The following is a 24,646-nucleotide window of genomic DNA, read 5'->3' as shown; positions in this document are numbered from 1 at the left end:
TAATCAAATACATAAACTATTTGCTTTAGTGTGTTATAGTCTGGTTGATGGTTAAACCTATCTAGTCTGTCATGAAGAATACAAACTAGTGCATTTCTGAATGATTGATCGAGTAAAGTTGGATTTAGCCTATGATCTGTCAAGAAAATGCAACAGAAAAACCTTTATTACATTGTCTCAACATTATAAAAAAAGGCTTCGGTGTGCTGCTATGAGTTCAGTGGCTACCTAATTAACCAGTTTCAGCCAAGTTGCCTCCTTGGCGACTGCGCGCGCGTGTCTATCAACATCGTACAAGGACTGTTTGTTGTCCGGTGCCCGGCGACGTCACGGAATTTGAGAGCGCGACAGTGCGCCCGAGGACTCAAATACTGTGGCAAGTTTACCGACGTGAGTTTTCCTTATCCGACTCTTGTTTGGAGCTCGTCTCTCTTGCATTGGAATAGTACAAGGGATAAGGAAAATAATCAGAATCTATGAACTCGGTCCCTTTGATGAAAACAGTCCCATTTTACCCTCTGACTTCATGATCCAATTGGGTATAGACAGTCTATTCGCCAGAGATGTCCACCGCTGCAACTCCAACCACCCCCTCTCAGTTAACATCGGATCAACTCACGGTCATTGTGGCAGCATGTAAGTAAGATTTTAATCTCTCAAAATGTCAAATTTTCCATGAAACTGATGGTGGCATTTGAGCATAGATCAGAATCAGATATAATCTTAGGCATATTTTTGTAATTAACCCATCTGTTATGATATCTGGCATGTCACTTTTGCCTGTTACATGAATAACAGTTGTAAGTGTTCATTCGTTTTCTTTGGACAAAACACAACTATTGTAAAGTTGTAGAAAACTGCAACAGTGTAGCCTATGTGGACCACTGACCTATGCAATAGATCTGGATGGGGAGTCTGTTGCCTCAGCAGGTTGTTCACACCAGTAATGGATCCTTTTACTTCATAAAATCACTGCTGTGGTGGTGTGATAAGGAATATGTTGAATACACTGTTCGCCAGCTGCCATCACTGTAGATAGCAGCCTATTCGCCTGCCACGTCAGATATGAAGCTTTCTATTTCTAGAACCTATCGGTATTATCTTGAAGCTCCTAGTGTTCCTCTTGGACTTGTTTTGTAACCGAAGATGAATTACATGGTTGACTTCACATTTTATATTTGATAGTAAATTAATTCGAAGTGTGGAAAATCGACTGCGACTAACATTACAATAGCCAATTATTCCTGTCCACAGATTGAAAAACATATTGTGAACAGCGTTCCATTAAATAGTCTACACACAGTATGTCCACACAGCGTTTCAACTTAATTACCTGTGACCTGAGCAGGAAAAGCTCTGTCCCCTAGCAACAGCATATTACAGTGTTCGGAACACTATAGTAAATATGACTTTACATTAATTAGACTGGGGCATTACGTAATGTACCTTTTGTACAAGTGCATGTCCATTATCATTTTGATGCATTGTTAACAGCGAGTGAGTTTTCTCTTCTCCTCTCCTTTTACTAGTTTCAGGTCTGGTGTTCTTTGTGGTGATCGTGGTGCTGCTGTCCATATACCGGAAAGAACCTCACTGCTGCAAGGACACCCATGGAGACATGGTAAGGACCTTGAGCTCACTCACTATATTTTATTGAAAGATACAATTACTGAGAAAGTGTCACTTGTAAACAAACCATAAATTGAAGTTAGGCACAGATACAGATTCGATGTGACTGAGGCCAAATGTACCATGCAAAGTAAATGTAGCGCCATTAAGAGGTGTCACGTTTAATTTGCATGGCTATGGGAACAGGCTCTGGCTATGAACTTTGGCTTCCATAACTATCCTTGAGTGCCAATGGAATCATGAGTCATAGTGTTTGGCGAGGCAGCATTGACAAATGCTATTGATACTTGCGCCAATCTTGTGATGTGTCAACACCACTACAATGAGAATATTACAACAGATTGTTTCGCTAAACATTTGACTCAAAACATGTTGTATGAAAACATATGAATGGCTAACACAGGGCGGAGGAAAATCTGATCTTGACTGCAAACAAGCATATCCTGCACAGCCTACTGGCAAATCTCACCCAGAAACTGGATACAACATTCAGTGTTCCCCTGAGTGAGGAACACAAACACTGGCACAGAGGAGGAGTCTTCAGTATCATTGTTGACCTCCTTTCCCCTCCCTCCCAGAGAATAGAACGTAGCAGACAGTGTCTTATATGAAGGCAGTATCTTTTATGAATGGTACCATGATGGATGCCCAAAGTATGGAGGTTCAAACATATCAATACTATTTAACAACTTCAAACTATGACCAATATTCAAGTCCCTAACCTGGTACAGGAAATAGGGAACAGGACGTATAAACTCTCCATGGAGGTCAGTTTTCAGTTTCTGCCCATCCTCCATGTTTCCTCTTCCTGACCTGCTTCCCTGGGGTAGGGTTAGTATGTTATCTCTGGAGAACAGGGACACTACTCATACCTTCCAACTCGTTCCCTTTCTCAGACAGACAGGAAACACCAACATCTCCTTTGTCTCTGCTATGTTTGGCTCTGGCCTGAACAGATTAGAGAAAAGTTTTGCTGTCTCTTGTCAGGAATAGACAGGCTTGTCCTCTTGTACATGTCAGCCATTTTGACCTGCTGTCAGCTAGAATAACCCACACATGACACATCAGACAACATTGCTCGTCACTATTTCCTAACATATTGTCAGTGTGGGGAGTGGAGTCTAGTCTATATAGTAAACAGTGGGCGACAGGGTGTAAATATGGAAAGATCTTGGTGGGTATGGAGATGACCTCTGGGATGTACTGGGTGAAAGAATTACACAGCTAGCTGGTGGTGTGAGCAAAGTAAAAAATCAAGTTTCCTGACGATTTAAGTTGTTTTTTTTATATAGAAACTGATTTGTTGAAATCAGTTTGTTGTTTTTGGTGTCCCTGTTATGTCGTTTACACATTCCCTGAAATCCTATCCAGTCACCCATATAGTCATAGTGACTGGTTAACTGAGGCATGTTGCAGAAGAGGGTGGTTTTGTTACAAGATCATTACAAGGACACCAACCTGAAGGCAAGCCAGGCTCACATGGAAAAAAGCCTTTATTATTGTTTTCTATGGAACGTTTACGTTCCTCTATATGTGTTGTTGCCACATACCTTTCCCTGCTTCAGTTTGCCCCATGAATAATGGCCAGACCCTCCTGTGGGTGTTGGGGACAATGGCTCTCCTTCAGGTCGCGGCACTGAAAAAGGCACACTGCCGATGGGGTCCTCCCCCCACTTCAGCTCTGATTTTACACGGTTGTGCTTTTTCACGCTGGGTGAATCAGAGGCAGTAAACAAAAGGACATCTCCCTTTTTTATCCTGAAGACTTTTTTTCGCCCCTTGAAAGTGAAAACTAGTGAGGGAAAGTGACCTCTGACATCAATGTTTCTGTGGCGTCTCTTTCTGTCACATGCTGGAGGGGTGGTGACAAAGGTCAAACTGCATCACTGGGAACGTGAGTGATGTCCCTGTTCAGGCAGGCATCAAACTGGCCCTGATGTTTTGAAGGTGACCATTTTGTCAATATGAACAAGCCTTCTTCCCTATGCGTGATTCGCAGTGGGGCAATTTTCCTATGTAAATTGCTACAACCGTTCTCCTACTCATCACGCATCCTCATTTTAATTTATTTAATTTAACCTTTATTTAACTAGGCAAGTCAGTTAAGAACAAATTATTATTTACAGCGACGACCAAACCCTAACCCGGACGACGCTGGGCCAATTGGGACTACCAAGCACGGCCGGTTGTGATGCTGGATTGAACTCTGTCAGGCAAAAAAATCCTTCGTTGTAATGCTGTGTAATGTTGTCCAAAGTAACTATGGGGGCCATAATGTGTATTTGAGCATGCTTGTTAAGAGGAACCTGCTACAGTTACAAGGGAAAAGAGCGATGCTGAAAAGGTCACACTGTGTGGTTTCTTGCTAGGGACCCTGGTGACGCAGTAGGACACTGTATTGTCCCCAATACAAAGAGACTCATTTAAGCCCAGGGTAATCACCTAGTTTTCTGGCAGGGCTTTTGAAGAATTCCAGCACCTCATACAGTGTGAGCCTGTCTAATCTTGTTTGAAATGGGTGGGACTGGGAGGAGGCACGGAAATCATAGGGTGGTCATCTTATAGGCTAGATCATCTATGGTATTGCTAAAACAGTCAGGACCAAAACGAATGAAACAAGGCATGACAATTGGTCAATGAGGCTGAAATTGGGGAATGCCTTCCTAATTGGGACGTTGGGCTAGCCTTGTAATTACCAGGCTGATTACCACTGCGTTATCAAAACAAAATGTAAGCTCGCAAGACTTTCGGAATGTTGTACAAGGTTAACGTTGAGCAGATTGTCGACATTCAGTCTCTATTTTAATTAGATTCTCGTTGAATCTCAAATTTAAATGTAGGGTTGTTAGAAGTTGTTCAGTCATCTCTGTAGTTAATGTGCTAATGGAGGGTTCATCATACTATAGTCTAACTCACATGAATCACGGTTCCCTCTGTCCTCCTGCAGGATGCCCCTCCTCAGTACTACAGCAGCAGACAGACACTGGTGGGAAACCCCTGTCTGGAACAGACTCACGACATCACACACTCACAGGTAAGAAGGCCCAGCACTGGGTGGGTCAATACGTTTTCAGTCAATACGTTGTCAGGCCCAGTGATACCTGTGTGTGTGTGTGTGTGTGTGTGGGGGGGGGGGGGCTATGCACAGTTGCTGTAATCATAAATGCATTCATATTTGAATGGTCGTCATCAATCATCATTAAATAGCTTATACCTGCACCGGGATTATTAAGCGCACAGATTGATACAAGACAATGTGCAACGAGCAGACAAGTCAGAACCATGGAGAAAGAATTAGGCCTAGGCTACACCTTGCTCTTTAGATAAGTCAGACAGTAAACTAAATAACATCAATCATGCAAGGTCAGGTAGACTGCAGTCTACAACATAAGCAGCAAACACATCCACATCAATTTGATAGGCTATTGCTCTCTGTAGTCAAGCACAAGGAACTGAATCCCATGTGTCTACTACTGTGCTATAGTTCAACCTTATTATGTAATATAGAATAGACTACTTTTGCGTTCATATGCCATTTAAAAATAAGTTACACGGGAGAACATTATAGTAAACCTACTCACCAAACATACAGTGCCTTGCGAAAGTATTCGGCCCCCTTGAACTTTGCGACTTTTTGCCACATTTCAGGCTTCAAACATAAAGATATAAAACTGTATTTTTTTGTGAAGAATCAACAACAAGTGGGACACAATCATGAAGTGGAACGACATTTATTAGATATTTCAAACTTTTTTAACAAATCAAAAACTGAAAAATTGGGCGTGCAAAATTATTAGCCCCCTTAAGTTAATACTTTGTAGCGCCACCTTTTGCTGCGATTACAGCTGTAAGTCGCTTGGGGTATGTCTCTATCAGTTTTGCACATCGAGAGACTGAATTTTTTTCCCATTCCTCCTTGCAAAACAGCTCGAGCTCAGTAAGGTTGGATGGAGAGCATTTGTGAACAGCAGTTTTCAGTTCTTTCCACAGATTCTCGATTGGATTCAGGTCTGGACTTTGACTTGGCCATTCTAACACCTGGATATGTTTATTTTTGAACCATTCCATTGTAGATTTTGCTTTATGTTTTGGATCATTGTCTTGTTGGAAGACAAATCTCCGTCCCAGTTTCAGGTCTTTTGCAGACTCCATCAGGTTTCCTTCCAGAATGGTCCTGTATTTGGCTCCATCCATCTTCCCATCAATTTTAACCATCTTCCCTGTCCCTGCTGAAGAAAAGCAGGCCCAAACCATGATGCTGCCACCACCATGTTTGACAGTGGGGATGGTGTGTTCAGAGTGATGAGCTGTGTTGCTTTTACGCCAAACATAACGTTTTGCATTGTTGCCAAAAAGTTCAATTTTGGTTTCATCTGACCAGAGCACCTTCTTCCACATGTTTGGTGTGTCTCCCAGGTGGCTTGTGGCAAACTTTAAACAACACTTTTTATGGATATCTTTAAGAAATGGCTTTCTTCTTGCCACTCTTCCATAAAGGCCAGATTTGTGCAATATACGACTGATTGTTGTCCTATGGACAGAGTCTCCCACCTCAGCTGTAGATATCTGCAGTTCATCCAGAGTGATCATGGGCCTCTTGGCTGCATCTCTGATCAGTCTTCTCCTTGTATGAGCTGAAAGTTTAGAGGGACGGCCAGGTCTTGGTAGATTTGCAGTGGTCTGATACACCTTCCATTTCAATATTATCGCTTGCACAGTGCTCCTTGGGATGTTTAAAGCTTGGGAAATCTTTTTGTATCCAAATCCGGCTTTAAACTTCTTCACAACAGTATTGTGTCCCACTTGTTGTTGATTCTTCACAAAAAATACAGTTTTATATCTTTATGTTTGAAGCCTGAAATGTGGCAAAAGGTCGCAAAGTTCAAGGGGCCGAATACTTTCGCAAGGCACTGTATGTGTCGTGTGATGGGGTAAAAGATCATTCATGCGTAATCATGCAATGTAAAATTGTAAATACATTTTGAAAAGTCCAACGAACAGGCAGAACCTAATCTGAACTAACATCTATATATATTGTCGAAAATGAGAAGTTATACAGTTTATATCCCTGAATAAATTCTCTTTCAACTTAAAATTGAGCTCCTGAGACCCTGCTCAAATTGTCACTCTTTTTAAATAGTAACCATTCCAGTCATGAGATGTGCATCTCTCTTCGCACTTGCAATTCTTTGCTTTTCAAAAATATTATTTTCTATTTATTTTGTTATATATTCCATAATATTTTACTAATAAAATAGAGGTGTCTTGACTGTGATAAAGGCACAGGAATATAAACGTGTATTTTATACTAAATTAACAAACAAGGCTATGCCAATGCAATTTCATATATCCATAATCACCAGCAGCTAACCAGCAGCGCAGCGCCAGTCTCAGGCCAGGGGGCCCCTCAAGGGGGTACAGCGACACACATGTACATTGCTTTATAAAATAAGCAATACCGGCTCAGACCAATTCCAAGATTTAATCAAATCATATTATACAGTATATCATATTATATATACATTTGTCATGTTTTATAGTGTTAAATAATATTTATTTTATTTGTTTTTTGGTACAATGTTTTTCTTGTAAAAAATCTCCAGGAACAGGAGGCCCCACTACTGCTGTGTGTGGATAGGTTTATTGCTCTGATGCGCATAGTCAGCAGTGATGCACTGACAAGGATTCTCCATGACCAAACAGACACCAGCAGTATCTTCCATCAAAGTGTTTGTGACATCTCTCTAACTGTTCCATTGTGTTCCCCGGCTGTCTGCTTCTTCTCTCCATCAGTCAGGGCAGCTGTTCCTTATCGGCCTGCCCTCCAGCTACCGCCTGCCCTCCCTGGAGGCGCCCCTCCCCAGGCTGCCCTCCTACGAGAGTGTCAGGAAGAAGGACCGCCAGAGACAGATACACATTATGATCGCTGACCGTTTCGGCCTCAACGGCGCCATGCTGACTGAGGTAAGATACCAGGGGGTGGACGGGTACCATTGAGATAAGTGGCATGTGTCCTCATAAGTATTGAACGCTGCCTCAGCCGCCTGAAAGTGTAGGTTATTGAACGTTACCAAAGTTCATCTTTAGTCCATTATTAAAGAGCCTCACATATATAATCTGTTGTTTACTCCAAAGTGCAGTGACCTATAAAAGAGAATAAATTAGAGGTTTAGTTCATTATGAATGTGCTGTCACAGGATAACTGGAGCTTGTTCTAAGATGAAACACTATTCAGAACGCCATAAATAGGGAGCCCTATCATCTCATCTCCTGCTGTAGTGATGCACAGACTGCGCATTCCCAGGTTTTACTGTGTTGATCTTTCGGCGGGGCTTTGACTTGCGTAATGCTCGAGCAAACAAAGTAATGAGAAAAAGGCAAATCAAACATAATTAAAGCTTGTGTCCTCAGTGTAAACAGTGGCAGAGAATGCAGCTTTGTGCTTTTTTCCTCCTTTACTCGTCTTTTTTGCCCCTCTTTTTCTTTAGTAAACGTCCCAGTGAATACGTGCCCTCCCATCAGTCCCCCATCCTGTCACCGGTAGCTCAAAGTGGCCCCTGTCAGACTTTAGAGGGGTTCTGATGGCCCATAATTGCTCTGTCTGTGCTGTGGCCCGTACGGGCTGGAGTGAAACTTTGTTGCGTTTTACGTGTGTGGTGTTTTTATAGGCGTGCAGGGCTGTCCTTGCCGCCCGCTGGGGCCCCAAGCAATTAAAAGATAAGGGGTTAGTCAGGGAGTGAGGAGCTGGCTGATGACGGAGATGGGCTCTGTACTGGAGGAGTGATGCTAAAGGCAGCCCGGGTGCTGCCAACCTAATCTGTCATGTAAACGCTAACATGATGCCATTAGGTTTGATGTTAGAGATCATGTATCAGCCAATACACGCTAGGAAACACCTACACCTGGGAAATGGGGTATGTAATCTTAGATGGGATGTATTTTTAGAAGGTCATGGGTTATTTTGTTGTGTGTGTGGAATATATAGCGTTTAACATTTTCAGTACATTTTATAGCCTCTCAATTATGAGTGTTAACATTTATTTATTTATTCTTTATTTAACCTTTATTTTAGGAGGGTGACTCATTCTAAGTGGCTCACTTTGCCACAAAGTATAGCTTGATATGATGAGCCGCGACACACACAAATCAAGCCATCCACTCACCCATTTGACACGTACCCACCTACCTTAGGTTCTAAAGCAGTGTTAACCAAAGCTTACTCTTCCTCTCCCACAGCCCCCTCCAACGTATGAGGAAAGCATCCGCCACTCCATTGAAGTGCCCTTTGACATCCTGGGGTCTGTAATAGACGCCCCTCATCCCCAGAACATTTCCCCTCCGCACCCTGGCACAGACTTTACCACTCAGTCAGAGGTAACCACTCAGTGCCCATCCACTCAGGATGCCAACAGTGCCACCCTACCAGTCTGAATCCTCAGACTCGCTACTGACACACTATGACAAGGACGACTGGAGTATTGATGCTTTTTATCCACCTTGATGTGCCAAACTGGTCAGAGGATAACAGACAGTGGAAATGCACACATTCTCAATAGGTTGAATCAGATCCAGCAGCCAATGGGTTGACTGTACTGTAGGAACATCCTGCAGTGACAGTATGCTGGAAGATAGTGACCAAAGATGGTGAAATTCTACATTGCGGGTTACTCCATACTGACAAACTTGAATGTCTAAACACCTCTTGTCAGTTGTGATTTTAAACTGGAGCCTAAATAAGATTGGTGAACTGGCAAGACTTGGATTACCATTCTTCAGTGAAAAGGGAAACTGTCCTGTAGATGACCAATACCATGACTATATGTGTCTGAGGTGGCAGGGTCTCATGCCAAAGTTAACTGTAAGAGGAGACAGGCCAGGTAGAATGACACTCCATGACAAATGTGCTGCTGAAAAACAAAGACTATTTTGCTGTGAACAGAAAAAGCACCAAAAAGGGAAGAACGATCTTTAGATTTAAAAAAAAAATGTTTCTCATATTTTCTACATTTGATCATGGTAACCCCTTTTGATCATTTAATGGATTAAAGTAATCTGGATTATTTTTTATTTGGGGAACTGTGTTGTAGCAAGTCCTTTTCTGAATAAAATCACTCTCCTCTTTTAGTGCAATGTACGAGCCAAAAACGTATAAGCGTGAGATGTAAAATGCTCATATGTCCTACCCTGCTGAGCTTGGGTTGTACAGCTGAGCCAGCTACAACTTGTGTGGAACCTGTGAAGAGTGAGTCAACAACACCAAACATGTGTTGGCTCTGGTAACGGGTCTTAAATGCCCAATGCAGCCGTTTTTATATCAAATCATTTATGGGTAACAATAATGTACCTTACTGTGATGGTTTTCTATTAAAATTATAAAATTGTTTTTTGTTGCTTTTAAGCTTTTTAATCGTTAAATCTTTTAACAAGCAAGACGTGTGGTCCGAGTGGGGAGGAGAAAAGGGAAAACTAGTTGTTATTGTTAGAGAGGTTTGGAACTGTTTGTTATTAATATTTTAACTAATTTACCACCTGGTGATGTCACCAGGCATGCCGAAACTTCACCATGCAAAACCTGCTGTTTAGAAGGTCCTATGTAGAATGTATTTTCAGCCAGGAAATAATACTGATCAAATCGTGTTAGTTTCCTCAGCTGTTGTACAATATGATGCAAAACACAGAAAACTGAATTTTGACTACACGGGGCCTTTAAGATACAATTCAGCATTGGGATTGTGGGAAGCGTTAACTAAGTAGCTAGCTTTGTTTATTCAAGAGCTCTGTGAACAGTGAATGAGAATAGCTGTGTAAAAAGCTTTTTTTTGTTGGTTAACTGGGCTGCCTGCCTTAACAGTCCCTGCACAAGCTTGAGAAGAAACCAGTATGAATGACAAGAAAAAGTATGTAATATTTCCCTCACATCATGTCTGAAACAAAAGTATGAGGTTTCAGCAGCCGTTAGCAAGTAGAGACAAGTCTACTCAAAAGACCGCAATTGGGAAATACTTGTATGTTTATACAAGTGTAAGAGTGAGAATTGGAGTTGATGATAATTTATAGACCTGTCTGTCACGTAAACTAATTGAGATGGTGGTGGCTTCTAGATAAAGACATGTTTAGCATAGCGCCTGTGTGCTGTCTCTGTCTGGCCTTAATGTCCACTAGTTTCCTTTTCATCTCATTTAACACATGATTTACTTAACAAAAGGCACATCTCAATAGGTGGTCCAGGTATGACATGACATGGAACAAGCTGGGGGAGAGGCAGGTGGTACTTTCCTCTTTTGTTCTCTATTGTTCCTCAAACAAGGAGGAGGCTGATGACATCACATCTGACCATCTCCTTGTATTTGATTTATTTAACTAGGCAGTTAAGAACAGTGGGTTAACTGCCTTTTACCTTGTCAGCTCGGGGATTCGATCTAGCAACCTTTCGTTTACAGGCCCAACGCTCTAACCACTAGGCTACTTGCCGCCATTAACCTGCCACTCCAAAATCCTTGAAGTTAACTTAAAGTTTGCGGTTGTCTCTAAAACACTATTTTGCTCAAAACATATATTTTTTTAACCCTTTTATTGTATGTATTTATACTTGGGATATTTGAACAGGAAAAGTAAAACAAAATCACTGGAGGACGTCTACCTTTCACTTTCCGAACCCTCTAAAATGCACTTTACATTGGTGGGAGCAGTGTTTTTGTGCATTTTGAATGACCTTGGAACCTAACTTTTATACAAGTGAATTAATGACCTGTAGGTTTACTTTGAGCCCACCACCAAGTTACATCTGACCTGTGCACACACATTGAACATACAGTGCCTTGCGAAAGTATTCGGCCCCCTTGAACTTTGCAACCTTTTGCCACATTTCAGGCTTCAAACATAAAGATATAAAACTGTATTTTTTTGTGAAGAATCAACAACAAGTGGGACACAATCATGAAGTGGAACGACATTTATTGGATATTTCAAACTTTTTTAACAAATCAAAAACTGAAAAATTGGGCGTGCAAAATTATTCAGCCCCTTTATTTTCCGTGCAGCAAACTCTCTCCAGAAGTTCAGTGAGGATCTCTGAATGATCCAATGTTGACCTAAATGACTCATGATGATAAATACAATCCACCTGTGTGTAATCAAGTCTCCGTATAAATGCACCTGCACTGTGATAGTCTCAGAGGTCCGTTAAAAGCGCAGAGAGCATCATGAAGAACAAGGAACACACCAGGCAGGTCCGAGATACTGTTGTGAAGAAGTTTAAAGCCGGATTTGGATACAAAAAGATTTCCCAAGCTTTAAACATCCCAAGGAGCACTGTGCAAGTGATAATATTGAAATGGAAGGAGTATCAGACCACTGCAAATCTACCAAGACCTAGCCGTCCCTCTAAACTTTCAGCTCATACAAGGAGAAGACTGATCAGAGATGCAGCCAAGAGGCCCATGATCACTCTGGATGAACTGCAGAGATCTACAGCTGAGGTGGGAGACTCTGTCCATAGGACAACAATCAGTCGTATATTGCACAAATCTGGCCTTTATGGAAGAGTGGCAAGAAGAAAGCCATTATCCATAAAAAGTGTCGTTTAAAGTTTGCCACAAGCCACCTGGGAGACACACCAAACATGTGGAAGAAGGTGCTCTGGTCAGATGAAACCAAAATTGAACTTTTTGGCAACAATGCAAATCGTTATGTTTGGCGTAAAAGCAACACAGCTCATCACCCAGCCCATCACCCCACTGTCAAACATGGTGGTGGCAGCATCATGGTTTGGGCCTGCTTTTCTTCAGCAGGGACAGGGAAGATGGTTAAAATTGATGGGAAGATGGATGGAGCCAAATACAGGACCATTCTGGAAGGAAACCTGATGGAGTCTGCAAAAGACCTGAGACTGGGACGGAGATTTGTCTTCCAACAAGACAATGATCCAAAACATAAAGCAAAATCTACAATGGAATGGTTCAAAAATAAACATATCCAGGTGTTAGAATGGCCAAGTCAAAGTCCAGACCTGAATCCAATCGAGAATCTGTGGAAAGAACTGAAAACTGCTGTTCAAATGCTCTCCATCCAACCTCACTGAGCTCGAGCTGTTTTGCAAGGAGGAATGGGAAAAAATTTCAGTCTCTCGATGTGCAAAACTGATAGAGACATACCCCAAGCGACTTACAGCTGTAATCGCAGCAAAAGGTGGCGCTACTAAGTATTAACTTAAGGGGGCTGAATAATTTTGCACGCCCAATCTTTCAGTTTTTGATTTGTTAAAAAAGTTTGAAATATCCAATAAATGTCATTCCACTTCATGATTGTGTCCCACTTGTTGTTAATTCTTCACAAAAAATACAGTTTTATATCTTTATGTTTGAAGCCTGAAATGTGGCAAAAGGTCGCAAAGTTCAAGGGGGCCGAATACTTTCGCAAGGCACTGTATGTATGTAAATAATAAACTGTTATTAAATGAAATTGTACTAGCCACATTCGCCGAATACAACAGTAGACCTTACAGTGAAATGCTTACTTACGAGCCCCTAACCAACAATGCAGTTGGATATATGGATAAGATTACGGATAAGAAATAAAAGTAACAAGTAATTCAAGAGCAACAGTAAAATAACAATAGAGAGACTATATACAGGGGGGTAATCTATATTTTCTTAATCATGGAAATTGTTACTTGCATAAAAGTCATAATGACAGTCTAAGGAGGAAAATGGATGCATCTGTTTCTGTATTAATGAACATATGTTACCTCTGTGCCTTGTCAAAGTTCTTCTCCATCCATTGTCACTCAAAAGCTTGACCTCTGACATCTGGTGGCCAGCTATAGAATTGCAGTCTTGAAGATTACACCATTTTGAGACAATACTCTCACATAAACAAAATGTCACAGTTAGTAATATATTTAACTCATTAGATGAAGTGTCCACAAGGGTTCCATTGTCCTGCTGTTGGGTGTGTAATGAGAGCGAGAGAAAGAGAACAAACAGAGGAACTCAGAGGTCATTAAGCTCCTCACAGTTGGGCAGCACAGCTGGAAACAGCCTAGGGGCAGAATGAGAAGACACTACGGGATGAACAACTTCCATCACTGTCTTCTGGCTGACAGACACAAAGTGCAACTGTTTGGTAATCCCCTTGAGCTCTTGTCGTAAAAGATGAGCCCCATATAGTTAATGAGGTCTTATGGTCATTTGATCCCTTAAAATACAGACCACAAAAAGAGGTGACATGGGGTGCTCTCTTCATCATTGACATCTCAACAGCTATTTAAGCATACAGATTTGGCATTTAGGGGATTAGCAAATGCTATATTGAAAGACGGGCTTTGTTAAATGTACAATTACCTTCAGATTTCAATGAAGGAAAGCAAATAGCAGTGGATTTTTTTCTTCAATAAATGTCCTAATCTTCGTAGCCCTTTACACTCGTACCTGTGTATGGATTGAAAATGACAGATTTGGGCACTAATAAGTGCCTAAATTGGAATGCAGTTACTGCACAGTAACATGCTATACATGACATCAGAGCTCTGGCTCTGAACTTCACAGTGCTGTATGGGTATTGACTGACAGCTGTTCTGAACTTGAGCACCTCGCGTGACAGAGGTTTCCTCAATCACTCCCAGTCACTCGGACAATATTTTGTTGTCTGAGTGAGGGAAATGATGTAAATTAAGATGAATCAATGTATTCTGAAAGACGAGATGTTGAGGAATATAATAAATACAGCTTTGATGTCATACGAGCAACACAAACATCCATGAGACCAAATGTGAACTTCACATTTCCAAATCATAAAACTCATGTCATATACAGTGTCAGTGTTTATGATCACTATGTTTGATGTACAGTTACCAGATGACATGGCATCATACCCTGTTTGTTTTTTTAACAGAAAGAGACAATTTGTTTATTGGGAAGAATATTTGCTGCAGTACACACACCTGAATGCACTCATGACTATTTTCTGTGCGCACCAAGATTACAATCCGTTTCTCTGAATTGTCTTGTGAAAGCCTAACACTGTAATATGTTATCTTATAACTTAACTAGTCTTATTGGCAATAGAACAAGCTTTCAAATCATGCCCACCTGATCCAGATTGCGATTTATAATGGACCGTTTTTGGATTGCGTAAACAACAACAGTGATTGTGTGATGGCTGGAATGCAGGGTTGTGTTCCAAACGAAACAACTATAAGTGTGCTTGCTCTAGTTCCTCAACAACACAGCTAGGAGAGCTAAAAAAATCCTTATAGTTGAAGACTCTTCTTTGACTCAAAGAAGTGCATTGAAAATGCTTCGGAACTGTGCACACTTTGGAGAGGTGTGTGGCCACTTGGAGAGAACAGTTAGTCCTCTCGAACCTACTCACTCAGACCCTTGTCATTTTTTGGGGTCTTATGTTACACCTACCCCATATTCTCCAGGAATAGTCTTATCATGTTACAGAATGTATCCAGAGTAGTTTTAGATTTTGTTATCAAGAAATGTGTCAAAAAGTACAGTAAATGTCAAATGCACAGAAAATAAACAGGGTAATGTTTGGATTCGGAGTGTCAGGTGAACTGTTGCGTCCTCACCTTTGATCTAATAATTTTCCCATCATCTCCAATCATCTTCCCATCATCTCCCTTTCAATTGCTACCATGGTTATGGATACGATGCTTCGTGGGTGAATGTTGTTGACGTGTGCAGAGGGTCCCTGGTTCGCGCCCAGGTATGAGCGAGGGGACGGTCTAAATTTATACTGTTACAAAAACAAAAACAGGTTTTAGAAATGTTTTTAAAGTATTCAGTCTCTTTACTCAGCACTTTGTTGAAGCACATTTGACAGCGATTACAGCATTGAGTCTTCTTGGGTATGACGCGACAAACTTGGCACACCTGTATTTAGGGGGTTTCTCCCATTCTTCTCTGCAGATCCCCTCAAGCTCTGTCATGTTGCCTGGGGAGCGTTGCTGCACAGCTATTTTCAGGTCTCTCCAGAGATGTTCGATCAGGTTCAAGTCCAGGCTCTGGCTGGGCCACTCAAGGACATTAAGAGACTTGTCCCGAAGCCACTCCAGCGTTGTCTTGGCTGCGTGCTTAGGGTCGTTGTCCTGTTGGAAGGTGAACCTTCGCCCCAGTCTGAGGTCCTGAGCACTCTGGAGCAGGTTTTCATCAAGGATTTCTGTACTTTTCTCTGTTTATTTTTGCCTCGATCCCGACTAGTCTCCCAGTCCCTACCGCTGAAAAATATTCCCACAGTATAATGATGCCACCACCATGCTTCACCGTAGGGATGGTGCCAGGCTTCCTCCAGATGTGATGATTGGCATTCAGGCCAAAGAGTTCAATCTTGGTTTCATCAGACCAGAGAATCTTGTTTCTCATGGTCTGAGAGGCTTTAGGTGCCTTTTGGCAAACTCCAAACGGGCTGTCATGTTGCTTACCGAGGAGTGGCTTCTGCCTGGCCACTCTACCATAAAGGCCTGATTGGTGGAGTGCTGCAGAGATGGTTGTTCTTCTGGAAGGTTCTCCCATCTCCACAGAGGAACTCTGAAGCTCTGTCAGAGTGACCATCGGGTTCTTGGTCACCTCCCTGACCAAGGTCCATCTGCCCCGATTGCTCAGTTTGGCTGGGCGGCCAGCTCTAGGAAGAGTCTTAGTGGTTCCAAACTTCTTCTATTTAAGAATGATGGAGGCCACTGTGTTCTTGGGGACCTTCAATGCTGCAGAATGTTTTTGGTACCCTTCCCCAGATCTGTGTCTCGACACATTCCTGTCTCGGGGCTCTACGGACATTCCTTCGACCTCATGGCCTGTTTTTTTCTCTGACATACACTGTCACTGGTCCACTTACATGTGCACAGGAGCGACAGCGCCTCTTCCCCCTCAGGAAGTTGAAAAGGTTTGGCATGGGCCATCAAATTCTCTAAATGTTCTACAGTTGCACCATTGAGAACATCTTGACTGGCTGCACCACAGCTTGGTATGGCAACTGCACCCCCTTGATCGCATAGCACTACAGAGGGTGTTGCAGACAGCCAAGTACGTCACTGGGGCTGAGCTCCTTGTCATACAGGACCACTATATCAGGTGGTGTGATAGGAAAGCCAAGAAAATTGTTAAAAAGACTCCATCCACTGAAGCCATGGACTATTCTCTCTGCTGCCACACGGCAAGCAGTATTGGTGCATAAAGACAACAACAGACTCCTGAACAGCTTGTATCTCCAAGCCATAAGAATGCTAAATATCTAACAGAATTGCTGCATAGACTATATATTTTTTTTTCTTCTCTGTCTCTATGCACACTCACAGGACTCTACACACTCACACACACTGACACTCCAACACACACATAACATGCACATACATTTATACTGACTAAAAAGTAACACAATAAGAATAACAATAACGAGGCTATATACAGGGGGCACCGGTATCCTGATGTCTAGTCACCTACCCTATACATATACTGAACAGAAATATATACGCAACATGTGTTGGTCCCATGTGTCATGACGTTGGCCTGGGGGGTAGGTTTATGACAGTCATAAATACCTCTTCCCCCTTTTTTCCTCTCTCTACCCTACTGATGTTACATTTGCAAAACCTTTGGTTAACATAGAGATTCTGGGAACATCAGAAGGTGGGGGGAAATGAACTACACTGCTCAAAAAAATAAAGGGAACACTTAAACAACACAATGTAACTCCAATTCTGTCAATCACACTTCTGTGAAATCAAACTGTCCACTTAGGAAGCAACACTGATTGACAATACATTTCACATGCTGTTGTGCAAATGGAATAGACAACAGGTGGAAATTATAGTCAATTGACCTCCAGCAAAATGACCTCCAGCAGGCCACAAATGTGCATGTGTCTGCTCAAACGCTCAAACGGTCAGGAACAGGCTCCATGAGGGTGGTATGAGGGCCCGACGTCCACAGGTGGGGGTTGTGCTTACAGCCCAACACCGTGCAGGACGTTTGGCATTTGCCAGAGAACACCAAGATTGGCAAATTTGCCACTGGCGCCCTGTGTTCTTCACAGATGAAAGAAGGTTCACACTGAGCACATGTGACAGACGTGACAGAGTCTGCAGACGCCGTGGAGAACGTTCTGCTGCCTGAAACATCCTCCAGCATGACCGGTTTGGCAGTGGGTCAGTCATGGTGTGGTGTGGCATTTCTTTGGGGGGCCACACACCTCTCCATGTGCTCGCCAGAGTTAGCCTGACTGCCATTAGGTACCGAGATGAGATCCTCCGACCCCTTGTGAGACCATATGCTGGTGCGGTTGTCCCTGGGTTCCTCCTAATGCAAGACAATGCAAGATCTCATGTGGCTGGAGTGTGTCAGCAGTTCCTACAAGAGGAATTCATGCTATGGACTGGCCCGCCCGTTCCCCCAGACCTGAATCCAATTGAGCACATCTGGGACATCATGTCTCGCTCCATCCACCAACGCCACGTTGCACCACAGACTGTCCAGGAGTTTGCGGATGCTTTAGTCCAGGTCTGGGAGGAGATCTCTCAGGAGACCATCCGCCACCTCATCAGGAGCATGCCCAGGCGTTGTAGGGAGGCCATACAGGCACGTGGAGGCCACACACACTACTGAGCCTCATTTTTACTTGTTTTAAGGACATTACATCAAAGTTGGATCAGCCTGTAGTGTGGTTTTCCACTTTAATTTTGAGTGTGACTCCAAATCCAGACCTCCATGGGTTGATAAATGTAATTTCAACTGATCATTTTTGTGTGATTTTGTTGTCAGCACATTCAACTATGTAAAGAAAAAAGTATTTAATAAGAATATTTCATTCATTCAGATCTAGGATGTGTTATTTTTGTGTTCCCTTTATTTTTTTGGGTAGTGTATATTCTGGTAATCCGACCAATGGAACGTATGCGGTGGTACTTAATGAATATGATGTCAGTTCGGTTGTCATCTGAGACATTCTCATCAATGATAAGATGACATAAACTCTACCGTGGAAAGTCTACACATCAGAGTTATCGGATTCACATGGAATTGTTGTTCAATTTAAATGTTTGAATATGAAATTATTTGTGATGGGATGAAATGTGATTTTAGCTTCTAAAATGTGAAATTTGGGTTTTCATAAGATAGGGCTCTGCTCAATCAGTGGCCCGCCCCTGTGAAGGGACATGGGCTATAAAACTTTTCAAACACGCCCTCCTCTCCCTTCCTATATAAGCCCTTGACGACAATGTTCCGAGGACGTGAGGACGACGGTCCAATGTCAGAATGGTTCAGATAATAACTACAGAACGAAGCCAACATCAGCGTGAGTTTTGGTTGCGAACGGTATGAACTTTGAACTCTTATTCACTACAGAAGTGATACCTCCTAGCCGTTGAGTTAGCAACAGCCACTGCAAACGAGGGTTAGGAAGGAACAGATAGAGTATCCCGTCTACCACACAATGACGTTACTACAACGTATTCAATTTACCAGCAGAGACATTCTTCAAAAGAACAAAGGACTCTGTTGGGCAACACTGCCTTCCATCTACCACCAACCTACTGAAGTGAGCTCAGAGTAAATATTTTTTGCATTTTCCTTTTCCAAATGGGTGGTAATTTAGAATGCATAAGATACTGTATTTACGATAGCACAGCTTCACCCTTTGTTCCTCAGTCTTCCCGCTCTTTCACTCAAACCCAGCCCCTTTTCTTTTGTGTAACAAGCTGTCATATCTGTTCCACCCGCTAGGGACGTTTTCCTTTATGACGTCATTTGTAATCAAGTTATGATTTAATTATGTGTATGTGTAATTCTGTGTGATTAGGTATTTAGTAAATAAATAATTAAACCCAATTTTGTTTTGCTGGTTCAACTTGCTAGCCAAGAGAATACTCTGTAATCTAAGAATTTACCATTGTTCGATGACCCGGAAAGCATTTGAACATTTATGGAACTAGGTCGCACGTCTAGGTTAAGTCAACATTAGAACATTAGAACGCAGGGCTGTTTCTGCCTGGCGCGTTTCAGACGCGGGTAGGCTCGGTCATTATTAATTTCTCAAGCGAGGACAGAGAGCCAGCCGATTGAAATTCAGGAGATATAAGCTTGACCGGCGATATATATCTCTGTCTCTCTCACGAGTAGACCAAGTTTCATTTCGTTGTTTGCCGCGTGTTCCGGTTAAAACATCATTAAAAAAACGCTGAAAAGGGTTTGAACATAATACGTTATAAGTAAAATCTTTCCCTTGCCAAGGGAATCCTATGTGCTGCATTTTCAGGCACAAAGCAGGGTTTAGCTTGCATGCTAAAGCTAACAAGGGAAAATAGCCATTTTGTTTTCTTGTGCTTCGTTGAAATTCCTCCACCTTGCGTTACGGAAGTCCCACCCGGGTAGTTCCGTTTGATTTCAGCGTGTGAAATCATTGACCGCTGACGTGTGCCCAGGATTTTCGTTCATGACGAATTATTCAGGTCACACTCAAGTCATCACTTATGATATCCAGACGGATATCAATGTCTTATCCAATTGAACTAATAAGTGTAAATCTGGCAATTTACATTCTGAAATAGATATTTTAAATAATATCCAAATTGATGAGTTTTCTAAAGAAGACATTGTAAACTTTTTCCAAACTAACCTAGATGAAGGAACTTCCCAGGTGAATTAAAGTTTAATTCCCAAATAACCTATACAGGTCTGATTTATCATTAAATTTATCAATCAGTAAAATTTGGTTTTTGCAAAACCATTCAGTGATCCAGTACTGACAGAAGACCCGCCCCAGCGGGAATCACATGTGGTTTTGGCCTTAAGGAGAAGTGCACCAGTGTTGAATGTTCCCAACATTTGATTTACTGTTTACACTTATGATATCCAATCAATGGAGATTGTATGGATTATCGTGTCATTCAAATTAATAAGTTAAATTGTTGAACATACCTTAATGTTCTTCCAATCAAATGAGACACTTTAAAACTTCTCATATTAACCTGGATGAAGCAACATCTCAGGTTAATTAAAGTTTAATACCCAGATAGCCTACCCAGGTAGGTTTAATCATTGGCATTGACTCATTAATTCAATTTGCTTTTGCAAATTCATTCACGTCCAACTTCCACATTACTGGTACAGTACTGATAGTTCATCAACATCTATAAATAGATTAAACTTGTCTTTGCAGCTTCCAATGAATTCCAAACCCAAACTTTGAAAGAAAATAGGAACATTTTTCCTTTAAATTTTTCTAATAATGTGCAAGCTATCAAATGAGGTGGTCACCACTCCTCCGCTAATTAGTGAACCTCCACCCATAAAGGATTGATCTCTGACATCAGCAGCGAAAAAACAGCCGAAATTGCGAACGCTCTCCAAAATCATGGCTAACATGAGGGGACAGGTGGAGAGAACTGAGCAACTATTGACAAAAGCAGTCGAGGAACTGCGATTGAAATCTGAACAATTAAAAGTAATTGCAAATAATTATGACGATGAATGAGCACAAACTCTTCAACAAAATCGTTGTCTCCAGGAACAACTCAATTTAGCCAAAACTAAATAGGAGGTAGTCCACTCCAAACTAGATAAATCTGTTGAGTTATCTACAAACAGGAGCGCACAATTTGATAACATGCAGGCAGTTTTGTTGAACATTACTCAGAGTAACACAGTTCTACTCAAATTTCTGCAGACCAAAGACAATCAATTGTTGAACACAATGGCTAAGTTGGATGACAAATCAGCAGAACTCATTGAAGTCGCTAACCAAATGAATGATGAGAGAACTCAGGTGATAAAGATGGAAATCTTGACTTCTAAGCAAGTGGAAGAAATATCCTCACTGAATCTCTCGCTCCATACTCAAGACCTCTATCTGCAAACCATGACAGATAAGTTTGAGACCGAAAGGAGCAAGTATGACACTCACGTGTCCAAAATCAGTACTCTAAGCGCTCAAGTAGACTCTGCAATGCAGCAGAATACCACCTTTAGGTACCACATGGAGGAAATCCAGAATGGTCACTCTCCACAGCGTGACTACCCATCCAAGCAACCGGAGCCCTGCACTCAAAGGAGTGAAGATGATAGGTTTCAGACATTGCCCCCAGTAAGTGTCCCTCAGTCGTCTCCTCTTGACAATTCGGCACTGAGTAATATGGCGCCTCTTGGCCAAAAAAGCCAAAGCTTGGCTTCTCCTCTTGTTCTTTTGGCCCCACTTTCCCCACAGGATGAAGCCAACCCTCTCCGCCCGCTTGACTCGGAATACCTTGACAAACTCGTCAAGAATTTCCCCACTTTTGACCCCGTTCCAGGTCAGCCAAACGATACTGAGACGTTCCTAGCTGACATAGAGGGCTACGGGTTCTGACAGAGTTTACCTGTTGAAGCGAACGTCGAATAGGCACGTGACAAGGTTCATTCGCCTACAACAGCAACATGTGCTAAATGACTAAGCTAAACTTGCCACAGCTTTGAAATAAGAATTCAGTGGTTCTGCGACTCGCAAACACGATAGCTCACTGGCTAACACCGTCAAACAAGCTCGGAACGAACACCCACAAGCTTACTATCATAGGCTTCGTTCAGCTTACTTTGGCCTACTCACTGAAACAGGCATGGAAGACCTGTTATCATTTAAACAAATGTTCCTGTCAAACATGTATCCTACCTTCATTACCTACTTGGGTCCTGCAGCCCACGTTGGCTTGCCTATCTTACAACTCAGAGAGCTTGCAAGCACAGCTTTTGAGGCATCAAAAGCTTGCAACGTTAAGAGCACTGACCACTCGGTTTTGAAGTTTGACCAGGAGCACTCACTCCAGTTAGAAGGTGCATTATCAGATATTGGAGTTTTGAGAGATGAAGCACAACAACAGTTTCTACCACAAAACCATGATTCCAATAACCTCTGCGGTCTAAATAACTGTAAAGTACGTCGCAATCAAAACGACTACCGCTACAATCGACCTGTTCACTACGTTCCTGCACCCAACCCACACAAAGTGTCAGAGCACAAGGGTAACAAAGGGGTTGAAGGATGATCAAAATGTAGACCAGTGTTCTCCTGAAGCTACACTACGGTAAAAACTAAAGCAAGAAATATTTGAGAAAAGGGTAAAAGATAAGTCACAAGGACTATACGGGGAATTACCGGACACCAGGTCCGCAGGAATTAACACCCTTGCAAGGACGTTAAAGTTAGAATTTCTCCAACTCTCATTCAAGACCCTATCCAGGGCCCGCTTGATCAAGAAACAAGCCCATGGGCTTTGTCTATAGACTCTGATACAAAGGTTGCAAAGAATAAGGTCAAACGCTTCGTTAAAGCCAAGCCCACTCAAAATCTGAAAAGTCAATCTGCTTCTACCTTGAACAGAATTGACACATCACGTCGTTGCGAACGACCACCCCACTTTGTGGGGAATATGTCCACTAAACACGAATCGAAACACCCATACCTGGAAACAGTCCTGGAGGACTGCTTAACTTGTCATGCGCTAATTGATTCGGGTGCGACAATATCACTCATCTCTCAAACATTGTTTGATGATCTAAAAAGGGCTTTGAAGCCAACTAAACGTTGGTTAAAATTGGAACGATGCGACACTACACTTCGAGGGGTCACCCAGACTACCTCTCCTCTCACATTGAGAGTCATGCTGAAACTACACTTCCAGGACGTATCGCTCGTCCACCCTGTGTATGTTACCAGCCTCGAAACTGTACCCCTGCTACTTGGAGCAGACTTGATGGATCGGTTACTCCCATTGATGGATTGGAAAACCAACCAGGTATGGTCACAGGCCACAGTGCCTTCTCCACCGACCACACTGTCCTCCCCTAACGCTAGCTCCAACGCAGTCTTTCACGAGGGGTATCTCTTAAAAGCACCCCTTGGGAAAAAGATGTTTAGAAACCTTTTGGGGCAGAATCCGATCCAAGGAGATATTACGATATCTCGACACATTCCATCAGCCAATCTGATTGACAATTCTTGTCATGATTTTGAGCCAGCTGTCTCTGTGAATGAGCAACTTCCCTCCTCCTTGCAGTCATGCAATACGGTAGTTGAGATGAACTTCTCTTGCCCTTCGGACACTTCCGCAAGCACTGCAGCGTCTCAGCAAGAAAAACATTGATGCACAGAGTATACTCGTATACTTGTATTACTGGTTCAACTTGTTAGCCAGGGTACGTGCAGATAACCAAGAATTTACAACTTTCAGATGAGACTGAATTAAGATGGCGATTAATTTTGACTGCTATTGATGTAAAATATTACTAGGTCTTTAAGAGTTTATTCGGCAGATAACAGCTGTATAAATATTATTTTGTGGTGCCCAACTCTCTAGTTAAATACATTTACATGATTAGCTCAATCAGGTAATATTAATTATGGAGAAATTATTTTATAGAATAGCATGTCATATAGCTTAATCCGGCATAGCCAAAGACACGACACATGTTTAATGAGCTGTGATAAATGTTAATACACACAAAAACCTGTTTCTCTCAAATGTTGTGCACAAATTTGTTTACATCCCTGTCAGTTGCACTTCTCCTTTGCCAAGATAATCCATCCACCTGACAGTTGTGGCATATCAAGAAGTTGATTAAACAGCATGATCATTACACAGGTGCACCTTGTGCTAAAAACAATAAATGGCCACTCTAAAATGTACAGTTTTGTTGCACTGATGAAACTGAGGAGTATTTCTGTATGTAAAAGCCCTTTTTGGGGGGAAAAACTCATTCTGATTGGCTGGGCCTGGCTCCCCAGTGGGTGGGCCTATGCCCTCCCAGACCCACCCATGGCTGCACCCCTTCCCAGTTATGTAAAATCCATAGATTAGGTTCCTCAGGAATTTATTTCAATTGACTGATTTCCTTATGTGAACTGTAACTCAGTAAAATCATTGAAATTGTTGCGTTTATATTTTTGTTCAGTACACACACACACACACACACACACACACACACACACACACACACACACAAAAACACACACACACCTCTAGTACATTGTAAATATGATATTG

At 42.2% G+C, this 24,646-nt stretch overlaps 1 protein-coding gene across 2 annotated transcripts in view; it reads left to right on the top strand.

The window, feature by feature from the left end:
* Positions 1 to 362: 362 nt before the first annotated feature.
* Positions 363 to 24,646, top strand: part of LOC135554361 (E3 ubiquitin-protein ligase TRIM58-like) — a 29,671-nt gene continuing 5,387 nt past the window's right edge. Inside the window, exons 1-4 of one of the 2 annotated variants that reach the window (XM_064986626.1) lie at positions 363 to 636; positions 1,530 to 1,621; positions 4,577 to 4,663; positions 7,423 to 7,593. In XM_064986626.1, coding sequence (XP_064842698.1) covers positions 564 to 636; positions 1,530 to 1,621; positions 4,577 to 4,663; positions 7,423 to 7,593 — 423 coding nt within the window. In that variant the 5' untranslated portion in view covers positions 363 to 563. The remainder of the gene's footprint in view (positions 637 to 1,529; positions 1,622 to 4,576; positions 4,664 to 7,422; positions 7,594 to 24,646) is intronic. The other variant, XM_064986628.1, reaches the window with a different exon arrangement.

Source organism: Oncorhynchus masou, chromosome 14 (assembly GCF_036934945.1).
Source record: "Oncorhynchus masou masou isolate Uvic2021 chromosome 14, UVic_Omas_1.1, whole genome shotgun sequence".
In the NCBI taxonomy this organism is placed as follows: Eukaryota; Metazoa; Chordata; class Actinopteri; order Salmoniformes; family Salmonidae; genus Oncorhynchus; species Oncorhynchus masou.
This window is presented reverse-complemented; position numbering and strand designations above follow the sequence as displayed.